The sequence below is a fragment of the Mesoplodon bidens genome (genome assembly GCF_964165515.1).
Source record: "Mesoplodon bidens genome assembly, chromosome: 1".
NCBI lineage: Eukaryota > Metazoa > Chordata > Mammalia > Artiodactyla > Ziphiidae > Mesoplodon > Mesoplodon bidens.
Genome location: NC_138176.1, coordinates 76,020,737 through 76,040,521, shown reverse-complemented (window position 1 = coordinate 76,040,521; position 19,785 = coordinate 76,020,737). Strand labels below are relative to the sequence as shown.

Sequence of the window (19,785 nt, the reverse complement as noted above, 5' to 3'; positions counted from 1 at the left end):
AGTCCAGAAATCTTAAGCGTATGTACACAGATCCCAATGTACCTGAGTTCTCCAGCTGACCATTCCCCTTAAGAAATGGTTGGCTTGGGGGCCTCATGTGTCTGATTTTGTTTACTGTGTCAAACAAGGCAAGACTTAGAGCCAGGATGGGGTGGCATTAGGTACATGCTTGTTGTGTTTGTCCACCAGTGGAATGTCTGTGTGACGTTTTGTGTCGTGTTGTTTTGGTGCTGTGCCCGTCCATAGGGTCTGCCAGGCTTCTCCACAGTTGCCGCTCTGCACAGTAATCAGATCCTCACCGTCAAGGTTCGTGGTTGGCACCCATGCCTGCTCAGTCAGAGCCCGCAATCAGCATAAGAGTGAGCAAGAACAGCTCAACTGGCTTTCCGAGTCCAGGCGCTCCCTTTCCTCACACACACAGGTTATTGGACACGTGGAACCTCACCTCCATCAGTGAGGTCAAACGTACATTAAGAAGGAGAATCTTGAGACTATAAGAGAAGAGCATATTGAAGTCGAAGAAAGGCAGGCAAGCTCTCTAAGGCTGTGCCACGCCTCATTGGTTTGATTGGCTTGCATCGCAATGCTCTGTGATAGTTTTCAGTAGATTAAACAATCCTAAATACTCTGGCCTTCAGGCATCCATAAAATGACAGTCGAGCTCATGCCGCATTATGCTGGTTGAGGAGTCTTACAGAAATTGAACTGGCACTTCGTCTCTGGACTTTCTGCTCAGAGTGCAGGTGGATGGGGGATGCAGGTGGCTCCAGGTTACCTGCTTCTTTAATATACAACATTAAAAAAGGCCTAATGCCCACAGCAGAAAAAGATTCATTTCTAACTAAAAATCTGGTTTCACCATCCCGTTTCAGGGTTCTGTTTCTTTCAAGAAGAGCCAGAGGGTCCGATGTCAGACACAAGTGCCAGTTCTGTTTTGTTTGATGGTTATTATAAGTCTAATGTGTGTATCTTTATTTCTTTCTTGGGGCCTTCTGATGCCTATTCTTCAACTCTCTCATCTCTGAACTCCAACCTTTGACCTCACCTGACTGATCAGATGGTGTTTCCTAAAATCAATCATGGGTTTCTCTCTGCTGATCAGCAGCTCATTAAACGCCGCCTGATTAAGGTAGTGCCTATTCTTGCTCAAGTCTGATTTCTCCTTTACATTCGATGTTTACTCTGTATACTGTTGCTTTACCGTTTATCTCTCAGAGGCAGAGTGTGGGTGGTGGGTATTTATTTTTAAATATTCTAGAGCAAAATTATGTTTAGTGAGCTGCATTTGTTTGAAATGTATGTGAAAATACCAAAACCAAAAGGTATAGAAAGCCAATCTAATTTCTTCTTAAATTAAAAAAAAACAAAGAAAGCTTAAAAATTATATCCAGTGATAGATCCAGTTTCTAAGCTCTCTAGCTTTGGTAATTTATAAATTATTACACAGCATGACAAGAGCCTTGTATGTTTAATTTTATAAGTTATGAAAAAGTAAATATTTGTCCAACTATAAATGCAGCCATTTTATTAAGCAAGGTGAATATAACTGATGCAGCATTGTCATGGATAAAGTTATGCAAAAGTTTTCTACCAGCTCTGAGTATAATGATAACATATACACTCTTTCCAAGAGCTGAGAGTGCTGGTTTCTGAGCTGCTTTGATTTCAACAGCGTCTACTCAGCTTGCCCAGCATGAATATTTATTTGCTTCCTACTGGCAGGCAAATTGCCTACAGGCTTTACCATTTGTGGTTGTTATGGGTCTTTTCACAGTATAAATGGGAATTAGATAATACAAATTTAAAGTGTTGAAAAGAAGACCTGGGTCTTTATCTTTCACGGTTATTGTTGGTCTGTCCCCTTCTCCATTGTAGGGTGACCAAGGACAAGCTGGGCCTCCAGGCCCTCCAGGACCTCCAGGCCCACGAGGGCCTCCTGGAGACACAGGGAAAGATGGCCCCCGAGGAATGCCAGGAGTGCCTGTGAGTTGCTTTTTGGATCAGTTGTTCTCACAGGTTTTGTTTCCTTTAAAGCACTGAGAATTGGGTTGGAGTTGGGGATGGGGGTGGCAGAGGTCAAGTGAGCGGTGTGGGTTGAAGGAAGTGGGATGATAGGAAAATCCCCGAGCAGAGAGGGCACTGCCAGCCGGAATCTGCTTTACCACTCAACCCTCGGGGTACCCACGCAAACCACAGCGAGACGCCTGGAGACAGCAACTGACCTGGTCTTCAGGTAAGCCTCAAGAAGTCTGCGAGTGGAGACGCCCAATCTCACTTGTGTCCTGACTGCCATAGAGTACATCAATGCCTTTGGTTTAAACGGAAGACTAGCTTGAAAAACCTAGGTGGGAGATTGATAACATTTTACAAAGGATCAAAATAGAGACAATAAAGTCCTATGCAATTTATGGAAAGTAAAAGAGGTAAATCTTCCTAATATTTATCCCTTGCAAGTAACTTGACCCCCCAAATCACTAATAAAATAGTAAAATTAATGGTTAAAATATCAGTGGTTATGGTTTGAATATCATTTGTCCTTTGTATGTGAAGCTTATTAATAGAAATGACTTAACAGCGATCTCAACACTTAGATCTAAGTACTAATTTACTTAGTACTTAGCTACTAAGATTGGTCAAGTGTCAATAATAGAGTAGTAACGCAGGACACTAGATAAATGGTTTGGTTGGGTAGAGGCAACTCAGCAATTTAAAGAAATACATGGAAAAGGTCAAAAATTTGTACACTTATGACTTTAGGACCTGAAATTCAGGTTTATTGCTGAATTAAATTATTTATTTAATGTATTGCTGTAACTTAAATTATTTTCATCAGTGTTTTTCTAGTACAAAAGTAATAATAAAATATTTATCCACAAAGTAGAAAAATTTGAAAATAAAGGCAACCAAAAAAGAAAAAACAAATCGGCCATAGTCATTAATGTTTTGGTAGATTTCATTTTTATATGCATATATTTATGTAATTTTTGAATGACTCTTTTTTTAAGACTATAGGGTACTTTAAAACTTTGCTGGGACAACCTTCTTATAAGCTTCATACCCCTCGCCAAAAGTTGCTATAAATTTGTTATATGAAATAAGGAATTGACTTTCAGCGTAATATGCTGGTTTTTAGGACTGCTTTCACTGGACCATCAGAGGTAGTGGTTTCATCCTAGAAGTGTCTTCTAATGTCTCACCTTTCTTTGGGATGAAGCCCCAAAAGATAGAGAACCCATAGCTGCTTTACAGTATAATCACTCCTACTCGTTTTATTTAGAATACCTTCTTGGCATAATTCTTAAATCTCTGCTGTAATATAGATTTGTTGTATTAAATCCTAAAATGTTTATAAAATGCATTTGAAGAAAGAACATCAGCGCTCTTTAAATTACATTGTGTTTGCATTCCTTTCTTTAGCCTAAAAAGTATATATTTGACATTCAAGATCCCTAGTGGATATTGTGAAAAAGAAAAAAAAAGATTGAAATTGGTTTTTACTGTTTACAGCATTAATAAAATTATCATTATTCTTTTTTAAGGGTGAACCAGGGAAACCAGGAGAACAAGGCTTGATGGCAAGTATCTGAATTTATCTTTTTCTATACTGAAAAGAATGAAAAGACAAGTTACTCAAAACTGTGGTCAAGACTATGTGTAACAAATGTGCCTGTTTTGTGATGTGATCTGTAACAAACAGTGAGAATCAGTAAAAGTTAAAAAGTGGTAGTGAATCACTGTGCTGTACCCCTGAAGCTAACACAACATTGTAAATGAACTATGCTTCAATTTTTTTAATGGTAAAAAAAAAATGTATTCCTTTAAAACAAACAACCAAAAAAGAAGTGATAGGGCCTGTCCATCACATGCTAAGGATCACATGACAACACATCTGCAGAACTGATACAGGATGAAAAAAGAGGGAGATTCCAGGTGAAGCAAGTGACAGAGGATGCTGAGGAAGACTTAAATTCAGGGATATGCCTATTAGCTTAAACAGAAGTGAGATTTCAAAGGAACCAGGTGTCACTGCCTGTGAACTAGTAGAGCAAAGCTTCGACAGTGATTCAAGAGGTTTTTCTTTTGCCGAAGAGAGAGAACAGCTGTGCCTTCTTGACCCCTGAAACTGATAATAAAATGGTAAGTTAATGGTTAAAATATCAGCAGTTATGGTTTGAATATCATTTGTCCTTCCACCCAGAGAGAAACAGTTGTGCATTCCCGATCTCTGTCATTAAAAAAGATCATGGAATGATGCCTCTTGGACTTGCCCGTAAACACGCAGGTCCCAGTTCCTCAAGTTTGTTTATGCTTTGCCAGTGAAAGAGAAGTTAGGGCAGCTTGCTGAGCCCCAAAGAGTAGAATTCCTTCAACCTACCTCTCCCTGTCACTTCCTCCCTGTCTCTGGAGCTATCTTTCTGACCTACTTTGTGGCACGAACAATATTGGGGAACACAGGATGATGCTCTAATAACTCAAATTCCAGAAGACAGCTATGTCTCACACTTGCCCTGGATGCAGTGATTACAATCAGCTTGATCATGTCCATTTCACACGATGTGTGGCACGCAGCCTGCAGGTGCTCAGGATATAAAATGTATTTTAAAAAAATAGAAGCTAGGTCCTAGTGAAACGAATGCACAGGAACACGCTAGTTGGTCAAGAATTAAAACAAATGTGTGCATGGGCTAAAGGTCAAAGGCTTCTCCCTGCACAGGATGCCTTCAACAGCCCTCCTGGGGAGACACTCAGCAAGCTGTAGTCCTAGCTGTCATGTAGCTGCCTTCAAAACATCACTGGTGAAATGGAAGCATCCTGGGACCACACCTGACCCACTGCCTGGAAATTCTCTGTTTCTGACCTACAGTATCAAGATAGATATTTGATACAGACAATCAGGCTGGGAGTACGATAATGGATTCTTTTTAAAAAGAATAAAATGAAAGAAAAACAACAAAAGACCATATGTGAAAACTAAATTAAACATCTGTCATCTGTGGTAACTTTGCATACAAGGGCAGCATTAGCTCTCCAGGTTATAGGATCAGAGGGGGTGAAGAATTTTTGGAAAACTATCATATAAATTTTGAAATTGCTTTATGCAATTGAATGCACCTGTAATTTTTATCGTGGATAAACAGTCAAAACATATTCCTCCCATACACTCTTACGTCCAAGGCTACTTAGGATTCTTAGGAGCCCTTGTTTGTCCCCAGGTGTGCAAAGCCTATGATTTTTATCATTGCCACAGGCTTTCTACCCTGATGCCCAGTGCAGCACTGTAATATACAAAGTTCTAAAATAAAAATGGATGTTTAAAACATTATAATTTTATCTTCCTTAAATTCATACACATGCTCTAGAATACACGGTGTGAATAACAAATTAGTCCCATTTCCCTGCCATTTCTAGCTTAATGCCATTAAATATAAATGTTCCACCTAGTCCTAAATGAATTATGTCATTGTCTTAGTTTGCTCTGATTTCCCATTTCATATAGGAACTTTTCAGATAAAGATGATCCTGGGTATTTTTCTCTAAACCTTTCTTCTCTCTTTAAACTCTTCAGATATAGTTCATATTCTCATTTCAAAAAATGAAGCTGAGAAACTCAGTTGAAATCACAAATGTTCAAAGGATATGTCCAACGTAGTGATCTTCTAAAGTACAGCATTGTACTGTTCTTAAAGATGTAAAATGCTTTTTTAAAAGGAAACTTGTATAATATATATTTAATAAGTAGACAAATAAGTATATATCTCAGTGAATTTTCACAGTAAACATACCTGTGTAACCACAAACCAGATCAAGAAATAGAAGGTTATCATATCCTAGAAACCCCCTTTACCCACCCCCCATCACCATCTCCCTCTTCTGCCAACACAATTAATTTTGCCTGTGTTTGAATTTCATATTAATAGAATCATACAATATGTAACTTTTGTGTCTGGCTTCTTTCATCCAACAGTATATTTGTGAGATCATCCACCTCTGTTTTAATAGCCTTCACAGCTGGTTAAAAAAAAATTGAGAGGAAGAACCTTACTTCTTTGACTACCCTGTTAAAACTACATCACTCAAATAGCAGCAAATGAATGGTCTGTCTGTCTGACCTTGGGCAAGTCACTTAACCTCTCAATTTTTCATCTGTAAAGAAAGGAAAATCATACCCTCTCTGCCTCCCCTATAAGGTTGCCAAAGACAAGTGCAATAAATTAAGAGAAAGCACTTTAAAATATATAATGAAGAATTGTATTAGTATGTTATTATTATTATCACTCAGTTGTTCCCTCTACAGTACATTACAGGTGAGCATGGATTTATATAACAGATGTATTCCTGTAAAGTTCTATATGAATCAGATTTTCATAAATCAACATAGCTTAAATGTGCTGGGAAATTTTGCTATTTAAAGCAATCCTATTCAGAGTCTTTTCATAAAGCAACACGGTCGCCTAGTTCCTCTTCCCAGCAAACTGAATTTTTATATATTTGCCTAAAGTGAAATATTTCTATTATTTTTAAAAGTATCATTTAAAAAGAAATCCCTATGTTTACTAACTTAAATAGCACCTGTGTATTTTAACCCATCTCAAAGACAGAAGATACTGGAAATATAATAGCAGCTTTCATGCGGAGAAAATTTTCCTTAGAAATTTTCTTTTTCCTTTCAAATAGTATGCGTATGTGTGCATATGTGGGTGTGTGTGTTTTGACTCGAAGCCTGGTAGAAAGAAAAGTACATATTACCAGTAATTCTGGCCTCTGAACAACTTAGGAGTGTATGACTATCATCTGTGATCCTTTTTACTGATCTATAAAATGTAGGCAATAATTCCTATGCCACCTATATCACTGGAATACGGTGAGAAGCAAGTGAAAAAAATATGAAAATGCTTTATGGAACACAGACTTCCATAAATGAGAAGTATTGCTGTTAAGACAAAAATGTCAGATGACATAACGTGGCATGCAGAAAGACCAGTCTATGAGACATAAGGGCTAACGACAGTGTGATTATAGCTGTCAATTAAATTAGAGTGTGTCAAATACTGTGATTGATAATACAACTTATTCCTTTTGTCCTGTTTGTTGCCATCATTGTGTTTGGCCTTCTCCTATATATCACATCTTCTTACCTCATCACCTTTTCATAACACACCCCTTCTCATCCACCAGTTCAGACAAGGGAAGATAATATATACCACTGCTCTCATCTTTTCCACAGTACGCAAAACCCACTACCTCTGTTGGTTTGCACCATGGAGGAGTGTTTGCTTACGTGAGGATCTTGAGAGGCACTAGAGAATTTTTTAAACTGTAAAATGTCTCTAATGATGAAATGAAAAAACTAGGAATGATCTAAAATTAGCTCTTTCAAAACTGTTTATGAGTGTGTCAGGTGGGGAATTAGTTTTCATAATCCACGCTATATATTTTATATCACAAAAATAATCCTCTGAAGATTAACAGCATCTCTAATGGAATAAAAAAGAAGTCCTGCCTCTCAAGCAGGTCCACATTTATTTAACCCTGCTGTGCACCTATTCCATAAACAAGGCCTTCAGGTTTTGCGAGAAGTTCTAGAGGAGATTTTAAAAAGCAGTATCTTGGGGCTTCCCTGGTGGCACAGTGGTTGAGAGTCCGCCTGCCGATGCAGGGGACACAGGTTCGTACCCCGGTCTGGGAAGATCCCACGTGCCACGGAGCAGCTGGGCCCATGAGCCATGGCCACTGAGCCTGTGCATCCGGAGCCTGTGCTCCGCAACGGGAGGGGCCACAACAGTGATAGGCCCGCATACCGCAAAACAACAACAACAACAACAACAACAAAAAGGCAGAATCTTGAGCTAAAACAAACTGGACTCCATCTAAATAAGGAGAGAATCGCTCTGGATTATAAAATTAGACTCAAGAATCAAACCAAGAACTGACCACAGCTAGAAATGCTAAAGCTCTGAACCCCGACACAAATGGTCTTTATTTTTCAGTTCTTCAGGAGTTTAAGTAGTTGTTAGAATAGTATTTTTGAAGGTGTCTTTCCTTTTGATATCCTTACTGTTTCTTTCTTTGACAAATATAGTAGTTCTCAAAAACATAAAAGACAAATGATGTATATTCAATATACCAACTAGTCCCTGTTTCCTGGAAATTATTTTTTGTCCAAAGTGTCTATAACCAAGGTTTCATAGACCATATCACTTTCCCTACACTGAAACTCTTCCTCTCCTGCCCCCCAAATATATGCAAACTCCATAGCGTATCCATTCATCTCTTTCTGAATTATAAGAGTACTTAAAATGTCACTCGTTGGGCCCTGGTGGTGTCTGAGAGTTCAAAACTCAGAAAAGTTTTTCTGTTATTGTTCCTTAAAGTGAAATTTGGATTGTATCCAAAGAAGTTATAGATACTTTTTAGTTTATTTTGATTTTGCCTGCAAACACATTTAATACGTTTGTGTCAAGTGAATATAATGTATTTTATGGTAGCTAATAACATAAGCAGAGATAATTGCTTCTGCTTCATTTAAAATAAAATTGAATTAACCAATATGTGAAGATTTACTTTAATCATATTTAGTTATAATGCACTGCTATCCCACAGATTTGATAAAACTTATCATTTTACTTAATTGTACTTTGCTGTCTCAACCATATTGATCAGCAGGGTGGCAGACATCGGACACAGTAGCAGGCTTTTCTTCATGATTTTGATCTGGTGAGGCAAACAAACCTTCAAATCACAAATAACCAAAATGACCAAAATCATCTTAGGATATTTAGTTATTAGACTAGATATTAACAATGAAATCTTTTTTGGTTAAACTGCATTACTTCAGTTGTGCACACTACACTGCCTGCCGGGGTGCCTTAGCAACTGTTCTAATGCTTTATTATTCTCACTTAATCTGATTGTCCATGAAGTAAATGTAAATGCCATGCCAACAGAGTCCTTCCAACCCACCAGAGCCTGTAATAGTTGGTTTTCCAAATGGGCCGAGGCCTGCTCCCCCGCTCGTCCACGCGTACCTAAAATCAGCATCTCTATGAGACTGAAGCTCTCATATGTAGACATTTGGGATGCTCACAGGATCAAACTCCATCCACATGCCTCCAAATACCCACCTCTTTGCCCCATCCTCCAGTTTACTGTAGCGCACACCAGTGGTGTGGTTCACCTGCAGAAGAACAGACCTGGGAAAGAGATAATTCACAGTCCTTAAAGGGAGCTCCAGTCATTGGGGCAGAGAATCCCAAGGTCCCAGGAACACAAAGTACAGTCTAAGGTCATGGGGTGGGCTACCACAGGAGGAGGTGTGCAGCCAGGGAAGAGATCTCTAAAGTGTGGACCCTAACACAAGAGCCCTCTTGCCCAGGGCTAAGGGCAGTACTGGGGCCATGTGTCTGAATGGACTCAAAAAAATAGACTTCTGCTTTGGTCACCTCCTTCGAGAAAACTTCACACACACTTCCTCATTCACAGACATTCACACTCCCCCAAGCTAAGTTAGAAGCTGCCTTCTCCCTTCCTCCACAGCATTTATCACATCACAAAATAATTGTGTCTGGTGCTTAGTGTATTCAATAAACTGAATGACTGAATAATATGAATCAATGAATCGATAAATCAGGTACTAATGCAAGGAAATCCTGTTTATATTTTTCTCTCATCCAATATCATCACATGCCAGGAGTAGGATTAAGCAGGATGAAAACTACTTTTTCTTCTGCATCTTCATATATTCATTCATGTATTATAGATAATTTGAAGTATATGTGTGTTCATGAATATGCATGGTGTAACTAAAGGACTGATTTTCATGAGGGAAATAACTGTAGCGATTTTTAGTCACACTCTGTGACTGTTTTTTAACCAGAGTGTAAATGATCTAGAAGAAATCTTAGGAATCATCTAGTTAATCACTTCACAGATAAAGAAACAGCATCAGAGTGAATAAATAACTTGACCAAGCTCATAGAGTAGTCTGTGGCAGAACTAGGGTAGAATCCAGTTCACCTGATTGTCATCTTACATATTTTACAGTGTAGATCTGCTAGGTCTACACTTTCCAATATAGTAGCCACTAGCCACATGTGGCCATTTAAACTGAAATTAAATAAAATTTAAAATCCACTTTCTAAAAGTGGCACTAGCCACATTTCAAGTGCTCAGTAGCCACATGTGGTTACTGGCTACCTACTGGATTGAGCAATAGAGACTATTTCCACTATTCCAGAAAGTTCTGTTGGGTAAGGCTGGTCTAGATGGAATACAGATCTGGACAGTAGATGAGTACATATTAGAGTTCTAAATTTAAGTCGTCCTTCTGCTGGTCGTAGGATATTTAAATTTTAGTAGTTAGTGTTTCTTAGCATTGTTGATTTAAAATAGGAAAAGCACTTGCACTTTACTCAATAGAAATATTTTTTTACTGAGCGTAGTATAGGGTGATAGGCCTTCATGAACCATAAATTTGTTTCCTTTATGGTACACTAGGGAAGTATGCTTAATCACAGAGGGCAGAAGAAGCCTGTTAATTTTTCTTTCTTTACGGGTCATTTCCATTTTGGATGCAGCAATGAGAAACAGTTTATTAAATATTTAGAAGGGATGGAATGAGCTAATTTGAGCCTAGGATATTTGATAAGAGGTGATAGAATCTCTGTTTGGGGGACCTAATCAGAGCATAGATTCTCTAATACCTAGATCTGTCTTTCATCTGCTGGTGGTAGTTAATGTCCAGTATTTAGTCTTGGGTCCTGGTTTCCTCAAGTGGTGAGAAAAATGTATGGCTTCTTTAATTTCCTGAACGTTAAGAGACCTCCATAAGGAGGTCAGAGCTTCATGATTTTGGGAAACACCAACAAATGAATCATCCAGGTTTAATATTTTCCCCAAAAAGTCAGCACATGAGGTAGAGAAGTCAAAAAGAATTTATTCTTTTAAAAAATTAATTACCGCATTTAAAACTTTTTTCATCAAATATTCATGAATGAATATAATAACATGTCATCGTATTGATAGGCTCTGAAGGAGACCTGTTTTAGAGGAACTTCTTCAAATAATAGAAATTATGGAATGATATTATTGAAACAGAAGAAAATCCCAGATACTTAAACAGAAACAACTGCCTCAAACCTGAGGACTTTAAGGAGAAAAATAGAATGATGTCTAACTTCCCATAAGAAGAGCTTGTCTGTGTATCTTCTAAATAGATGATGTTGGATGATTCACCCTAGTATTTTGATTCCATTAGGTACTACTGTGATGTAACCATGCTATTTCAAAATATCATTATTTATATATACTAGAAAAGTTTTGCTTTATATCTTTTTCAGTTTGATTAAAAGTTTTAGATGGCCATCTTAAAAAAAAAACAAAAAACAAAAAACTGAGAACTCTTTCCAGTGATTAGAAGTAAGATAGCTAGAGTTGCAAAACAATGGAGGAAATTCAGTAAGTGGAATTTAATAATTTTCATATTTATTAATTCATTGTTTCAATGTAGTCAATAATGATTTATTTGCTAGGCACTGCTATGTAGGTGCTGAGGATGTAAAACATATGGCCTGAAGAATTTGCTGCCTAGTCAAGTAGATTTGATAAATATGTAAATATATTAAAATACAGCCAGTTAAAATGTGCTAGAGAAACACAGAGGACAAAAACAAGCCCTTTCTGGGTGCATTGGAGAAGGTTCACAAAGGAAGTGAGTTATGGCTGCTGAGCCTCGAAGAATGATTAAGACCTTTACATGAAGGCTAATGGGAAACTGCTTGGGAAAGATGATTCAATGTGACGGAAGACAGAGTCCATGAAGGACTCGAAACAAGAGATGAGGCTCTCCCATCTCAGCTCTGTCCTGCTCTTTTCTTGTTTATGCTATGTTCCTTCATACCCAGTTCAGCTAAATCATTGGCTTTTACACTGAAAACATATCAGCATACTCTCTTACATTCTAAACATTTCCCCAAAGTTTCTCGTTTGGCATTTCCACACACTTAAGCTATGGAGTCTGAATCTTGTAAAACATCATTTGAATTATACTCCAGACTCACGTATAATAGTGGCTAGAGTTTATGTTTCTTGACCCTCCTTCATCAAACATACAAGGAGAACATGGAATTTTATATAAGTACATCTTAAATGAATCCTTCTTAAGTAAGACAAATTTCAATTATTTATTTCAAATTTCCCCTTACCCTTTATAAACCAAGTTGTATTTTCTGATCTTGTGACCAGGTTAATAGCTTTCAAAAGGTTATAATTAAAGTCTGTTGCACCAAACCCTTGAGAAAATCTGATACTAACATTTTATGACTCCAATAAATTAGATTATATGTGTTATCATTTTCCCCCGTGGAAACAGACTTTAAAAAGTACTTTCTTCATTTTACCTAACTTTTATTAAATCTTGGAAAAATTCTTAACTCAAAAAGGAAATAATTTTAAATGGCTTAAGAGATTGGGGCTTTTATTCTCCCCTTCACAGATGGACCACCACTTTTTTGTTCCCTCCGTTTTTTTATTACAGAAGCTAGTTGTATATTCTTGCATCCAGAAATGACCAGCAACTTTTAGAACTTTGAATTTTACTGTTAGCCATCAGGGACAGAACAGGAACTATGTCCGCCCCCTGCTCACACAGAACATCATTTCCTAATAGCAGGCAACCAGAACTTGCCTTAAAACACCTCCCAAGAGGCATCCTAGAGCACATCATTTACAAACTCTGCATTCTGTTTAAGTAATTAATACCTCAATCAAATTTGTGCTAACATCAGTAGTCAGGAAAATTCATTAATTTTTTTCCATTCCATGATCTATCAAACAAAAGACGTTTTAATTAAAAATGTTATTTTTACAAGCTGGAAAGTGCAGCCAATGCATAATGGTTATAGAAACATCCATTTCTTAACTGCCTGCTTTGAAGATTAACATGGGTTGATAATTCTACTTACTGTTTGCATGATGGCTTTTGATATGCATTAGAGACCTTAGACCTACATCCACATCCATGACACTCTCCGTGTCAACGAGACCATGTAATCAAGATGATTTTTGCTTTGCGGTTTTAAAATAGAAGACATGAATTGAATTCCTCCACGTGCTCTTGCACTTAGAGGTAATCTAGAGGCTGTAAGAATAGGCCAGGGACTTCCCTGGTGGTGCAGTGGTTAAGAATCCGCCTGCCAATGCAGGGGACACAGGTTCGATCCCTGGTCTGGAAGATCCCACATGCCGTGGAGCAACCAAGCCCGCGTGCCACAACTGCTGAAGCCCACATGCCATAACTACTGAAGCCCGCACGCCTAGAGCCGGTTCTCTGCAACAAGAGAAGCCACCGCAATGAGAAGCCCGCGCACCGCAACCAAGAGGAGCCCCTGCTCGCCGCAACGAGAGAAAGCCTGCGCGCAGCAACAAAGACCCAATGCAGCCAAAAATTTTTTAAAATTAAAAATTAAAAAAAAAAAGAGTAGGCCAGTAGCATTAGAATGACTTGGGTGAACTTGAGTGAAAAATCTTGTCATTCTTATCTTGAGATACTATTGTCTAAGGTATAAGGGAAAACTTGGTTTACTCTATGTGTTCATCATTCCTTCCTATAGTTTTTATTTATTTGTTTGTTTGTTTTTCGGTACGTGGGCCTCTCACTGTTGTGGCCTCTCCGTTGCGGAGCACAGGCTCCAGACGTGCAGGCTCAGCGGCCATGGCTCACGGGCCTAGCCGCTCCGCGGCATGTGGGATCTTCCCGGACTGGGGCACGAATCCGTGTCCCCTGCATCGGCAGGCGGACTCTCAACCAGTGCCACCAAGGAAGTCCATTCCTATAATTTTTATCAACTCAAAGTAAGCACCATTGTGCTTACAAGAACCTACAAGGCTATACACATGTGATCTCCCTCCTCCAGAGCCCCATCTTCTACTACCTACCTATTGCCTCCTCCGTGTTCTTTGAACACACTGAGCATATGCCCACCTCTTGGCCTTGTACTTACTATTCCCTTGCCTGGAACATTCTTCCTCCTTCTACGTGCATGACTGTCTTGCCTGACCTCTTTCAGGGCTCTATCCAAAAGTCACTTTATCCTAGGCCTTCACTGACCCCCAAGTTAAAATGCCTCCACATCCACTCCTCCCAATCGCTACCCCCCTATTTGCTTTAACACTTACCCCCTGACACAACTTTATATTTTCTTTGTTTATTTTTTTTACTGTGTTTTTCCATTCACTAGACTACGCAGTCCAGGAGGGCATGCATTTTTATTAATTTTGTTCACTACTGTATCCCCAGTGCCTAGAACATTGCCTCACACTCAATGGGCATTCAAAAAACTGCTAAGTGGATGAATTCATGAATGAACCCAAAAGGATTCACTGAGCAATTACTGTGCTGGCTTCTGTGTATGATAAAAGACATGTAGAGTGAAGAAAGAAGTAACCTGACAATCGCAACATTGTTGGTAAATTCTGGGAAAGAAGTGCTGTCATAGGGGTGCTTTGGAAAACAAAAGAAGGGGACCTAGCCCCAAGGGTGGAGGCACCGAGCCCTGAATTATGGAATGAGTGAAAGAGACAGGACCAGAGAGAAGAAGCCCATTAAAGGAACAGACAACCAGAGGTGCAGAGGTGTAGAGATGAGGAAGCATGGCTTATGTGGCAAACTACAACTGTTACAAAAGCTTGAACTTTTCTCTCAAAATCCATGGAAAGCCATGGAAGGATCTTTCAGCTGAGGCAAGGTAGAAACCTGTAAGCCTTTTAGAAAGCTCCCTCGGGCAGCACTGTGTAGAAAGGGTTGAAGAAGACTGAAAACACAGTGACTTTTGGATGGGTGTCACAGTAGCTTAGGTGAGAGAGAAGCGGGTTGAACAAGAGCATGGCAATGCAGCTGAAAAAGAGGGCAGACTGGAGAATGTTCCTGGGTAAGTATAGTATCTGGTGGACCCGGAGCCGGAGGAATAAATGATCACTCTCAGGCCCGAGTAACGCGCCTTTAGTAAAGGCAATGACCAAATGGGAACTACAGTATTTCTTTAACTTACTTGACTGCCATATTCTACATAATATTTTACATAATCTTTAAAAATGGAATCTAGTAGGGGTGGGGAAAACAGGAAAGAAAATCAGTGCACTGTGTAATTTCCTACCCGTTTATAACTTTTAAGTTTTCATAGCTCTCCATAGTCTTTTCTGAAAGACCATGAAAATTAGGTGTAAACATTTATCTGCAGATAAGTGATGTCGTTACTCCACACTTAGAATTTTTCAGTGACTTATTTGGTTCTTATCTTTTGAATAAGGTTATGTCCATTGTGCAAAATCCTTTAATGAAAAAAGTTAATACATTCTACATCACCCAGAGCCTATATTGAAATGAGTACATTTTAAGGTTTAAATTATAGTTTAACAATTCTGGAGTTAAACTTAAAGAAATATAGTTTAACATGTTAAGATTCTGTATATTACACAGTTTCCAATCTTGAGACATATACAAAGAAATGATTACAGAAAATAAAGGAGACCAGATTATTCTCATCTTAATTGGTCGTCTGCAAAGTATATGCAAATATAAAAGTGCCCGCCAAGAAAATACCTAAGAAAGGAACAATTCATTGATTGATAAAAATGGACTAAAAAGCTTGACTCTTTGGTTTGGAAGACTATTTGATTCAAACTTTTTAAGACATGGGGATAACAATAATGGAATTATTTTAGAAATCTTAGAATACTAGAACAACTAGTTTTAATTTTAGGAATAATAAGATACACTAGCTTGACAAATGAATAATGAATATATGACATTCTTCATCCAAGTCATTATTCAGGCTGAGAATATAAGTAAGTTTAAGAAAGATTAGATAAGTCAGTCAATGGTTCTATGACATTTGCCCATTACTTTATAAATTTGTATTTGTACTACAAACTAGAACACTACTCAAATGTAGACATCTTAACCAACTGGTAGTAGCATACCCTAACTTCAAAATCAATTTTTGATCAGTGAAGCTTTCATTTGTAAGCTTAAATTTATGACCACAATGTCACAGATATATAATGGGATTATTAATCAGAGAATGCTCAAAAAATATATACATGAGCAAAATATTGATCAAAATAGATATTTGTGTGTGTGTGTACTTACTCGAATGTATGTCTGTGCCTTATATTCAACATTGCTTTTTCCCAGTTCCTCTCTAAAACAATGACACTATCTTTGGCTTGTTACCATTTTTCCTGCCAGCGAGATCAAAGGAGTATATGCACATTTTTGGTAGCTGAGGATATATCCTTGGCAACATAGTTATGAAAATTTATAAGATATGTATTCACAATTCAAAATTAATATTGTCTTAAAAACTGCTTTTATTTTTGGAGTTTAGCAAAAATGACAGTAGTTTTTTAACAGTGAGAAAAATACTATATTTATAGCCATCCTTTGACTTTTATTAACTATTGTGTTAAAATATACAACTAATATAATTTCATAGATTTCAAAGTTGTGAGTAATCTTTCTAAATCTCTGACTTACTGTGATCATGCAGCAAAGATCAGATTAGAAAATACCAGATATGTTCATCTCTAGTTAAAACATTTGGTTTAAAATTTGCTCTTATTTTAATCTGAAATATTCCCTTCCAGGGTTATATATCAATGTAAGGAAATGCCCAAGTTTAGTCAACAATATTTTTTCAAGTGGCAGTTAGGTTTATAGTGGGAAACAAACCTGTTTGCATTGAACATATACATTCTCAGTCTAAACATTGAATTAATGTACTTTTTGTTATATGATTTCCTTTCTAACATCAACATTTTAAAAAGTGAAATACTCTGGAGACACTAGGAAAAATGGAATCATAGGCAATGATAAAACCCAAGTCTTTTCTTCACTCTCAGATCTCCTATCACTACAGCTTCCAAATTCTGCCTTTACTTAGCATTAACATTCACTTCCCAAACAATTTACCCAAGTAAGGAAATGATTACACATGTTTATGTGCTAAGGGGAAGGAACCAGTGCAGAGTGGGAGGCTCTGATACAGATGCAGGGATAATTGATTGAGAAAGAGCCCTGAGGGCGAAGACAAGGTTGGATTCCAGAGTCTACTGGATGCATTTGCCCAGTGGGAGGAGAGCATCTTCCTCCTCTGATATAGTAAGGAGGGCCACATGGGTTTGAGTTGATGAGAGACATGATGTTGGGGGAATTCATGCCTGAGAGCCTCTGTTTTCTCTGCAAAATCTAAGACAGGGAGAATTTTAAGTTGAAGGAGTGAGATAAGCGGAGAGAAAGTCAGACCACACAGATAGATGAGATAACAAGCTGATTAAGAAGGTTGAGTAAATTGAAAAGGAATATATATGGCAAAATATTAACAATTGTTATATATAAGTGATGGATACATGGGTGTACATTATATTACTCTCCCTACCCTTTATTATGTTTTAAATTTTTTGTAATCAAAAGGAAAAAAGAAAAGAATTCACTTTCTTGCAGTTCCTAGGCTTGTAGGCCAGTATTATTTTTTTCATATGTCTAACATTCGATGTCCTTGCCTTCAGTGTCACTGAGTCAATAAAACTACATCCTACATTTTAAAAATGGAATCTATAAAGGTGATATTGCACAGTGCACTTTCAGTAACCTAAAGCTGATTATAGGAGGAAATTGTTAGTCTTCCTGTGAGGATTACAAAATAATTTATGAGGAACAGATTCTCTGAATGTTCCTAAACATTGTGTATTTTTAATTAAAAAATTATGCATAACCAATTCTTCCTCTGATTACCACTCTAGTCCTTTTTTTATGTTACAGTCTGAATGTAAGATGCTGATTAACTGAAATGTCACACATTAAAAATAAGCTAGCCATTAGTTTAGTGTAATGGAATAAAGAGCTTTTTACATGGAAAGATAGAGTACCTGTAACTTTGTTAAAATATACTGAAATTAAAAGTATTTTTAAAGAATTGGAAGAAAAGTGCTTAATATTTTTATTTAAAAATAGACATCAAAAGTCAGAATTATAGCTCTCTTTGTGCTCTTTTCTACCATCCCACAGCATGCCTCACTCTAAATAAAGCCAACAGAATTCCAACACTGACTTTGTGGTCAAAAAATTGCTAAATCTCAGAATTGCCACATTTCCATTTTAAATGTAAATATTCCCATTCATCTTCCTAAATATTATATTTCTTCTCCTCTCCTCACCTGCCCCGGTGTCATAGTTTATGCAACAGCGGACAGCATCTTTTGTTCCCTTTTCTGGTGGATACTACACGCCACAACTGACCTTGGCATGGCCTAGTTTGTAAACAAGTTTTTGTGCAGGTCAATTGGCCACATTTCATAAGAGAAAGAATAGAGCAAAACATGTTTCTTTGTAATGCCATTCAATGATTTCCTTTGCAAATCTGCTTCCTGAAGTTTTGCAGATGCAGATGTCATAGAACGTGTCAGTGTGCTGAGAATTGCATTGCATTTTAAGTGCTTCTAGTAGCAACATCTCCAGCCTTCTATATGAGGCTGATGTGATAGATTTTCAGGTATCTGAAGAAGCAGATGCTCTGGAATGGCAAAGATTCTTTCTGTTTCATTTTAGTTTAAATATAGTTGATTTACAATGTTGTGATCCTTTTTTTTAAAGGAAAAAATCAGAATCCTACTGCATATGCTTCATGTTCTTCAAAAGAGAACAAAAGAAAAGACCCATTGTGCACTTCCAACCGAAAATTTTCATTTTCCTTGATGTACAAAACATCAGCATATTTCAGCATGACAAATATCAATAGAACCTTACAGAATAGGACAGTTTTAATCAGTCATTTAAGTTTAAATGGTTGCAATATTATGTTTATTGAATTGTTTTTCTTTTCTTAGGGTCCTCTGGGGCCTCCAGGACAAAAGGTAGAGTATAAATAATACTGTGAAGGTAATTATACTCCCATCGCCTGATGGCTAGTCAGAGAAGTGAATGGAATTAGCTACTGTAAGTCATGCCAAAGCAGTCTGGTTTGTGCATTCTGCTTTCTAAAAATACAGTCATGTAATGTTAGCCATTAGATTTCTAATTGACTCCAATATAGAAAAGTCAATATATCCAGAGCAGACTCTTTTTAAGCTGTTTGCCAAACTTGTAGGTTATTGAGGTTTTAATTCAAATCCTTGTAAAACATCATGAGAAAACTTAGAATGTGAAGGGCCATAAGACATTGAAAATTAATTGCATGGTCTTGCACAAATATGTGATTGTTAAATGACTGTTAGACCAGAACAAAGGATATTCTTGTTGCTTGGTGGCTATATTTAAGTGGTCCACTAGTGTCTTCCTTTGCTGAGGTAGCCCAAAAACTGGCTTCCTGATTGTCATTTCAACGTTATCCAGAGCCATCAGAATTGACCCTTTACATTCTGATGGAGAAAGTCTAGCACTTCTAAAATTACATCAATACATCAGTAGCAGGTCGATGGCCCTTTGCCAATAAAATATCACTAAGTCCCCATTCCCTATCACACCTCCCACCCCATAAAGATGACAAAGAAGGATATTTAACCTGCAGAAAACTAAAGAAAATAATTGTATTACAATAGGTGGAAAAGTGATTATTCTTTATCTTTGGAATCCATCAAAGTTAAAGATGTTTTATCCCCCAAGCTTGGGCATGTGTCATCTGTTGAAACATAATCCCACAAATCAAGTAAAAGCAAATGCGTTGTGAGACAACTTGTGTATAGGAACAATTTGTCCTTAGCAATAGTGTCTCTATTAAGTATGGTGTGAAATTG

The 19,785-nt window shown here is 37.6% G+C and overlaps 1 protein-coding gene across 3 annotated transcripts in view; it reads left to right on the top strand.

Annotated features, from left to right (window-relative positions):
- The window catches only part of COL25A1 (collagen type XXV alpha 1 chain), a gene marked incomplete at its 3' end in the record, with an annotated part of 495,089 nt that overhangs the window by 366,998 nt on the left and 108,306 nt on the right, over positions 1 to 19,785 (top strand). For 2 of the 3 annotated variants that reach the window (XM_081244165.1, XM_081244164.1), the window contains exons 8-11: positions 247 to 306; positions 1,876 to 1,983; positions 3,540 to 3,575; positions 18,880 to 18,906. In XM_081244165.1, the coding sequence (XP_081100291.1) occupies positions 247 to 306; positions 1,876 to 1,983; positions 3,540 to 3,575; positions 18,880 to 18,906 (231 nt within the window). Of the gene's footprint in view, positions 1 to 246; positions 307 to 1,057; positions 1,130 to 1,875; positions 1,984 to 3,539; positions 3,576 to 18,879; positions 18,907 to 19,785 lie in introns of all 3 variants that reach the window. The other variant, XM_081244163.1, reaches the window with a different exon arrangement.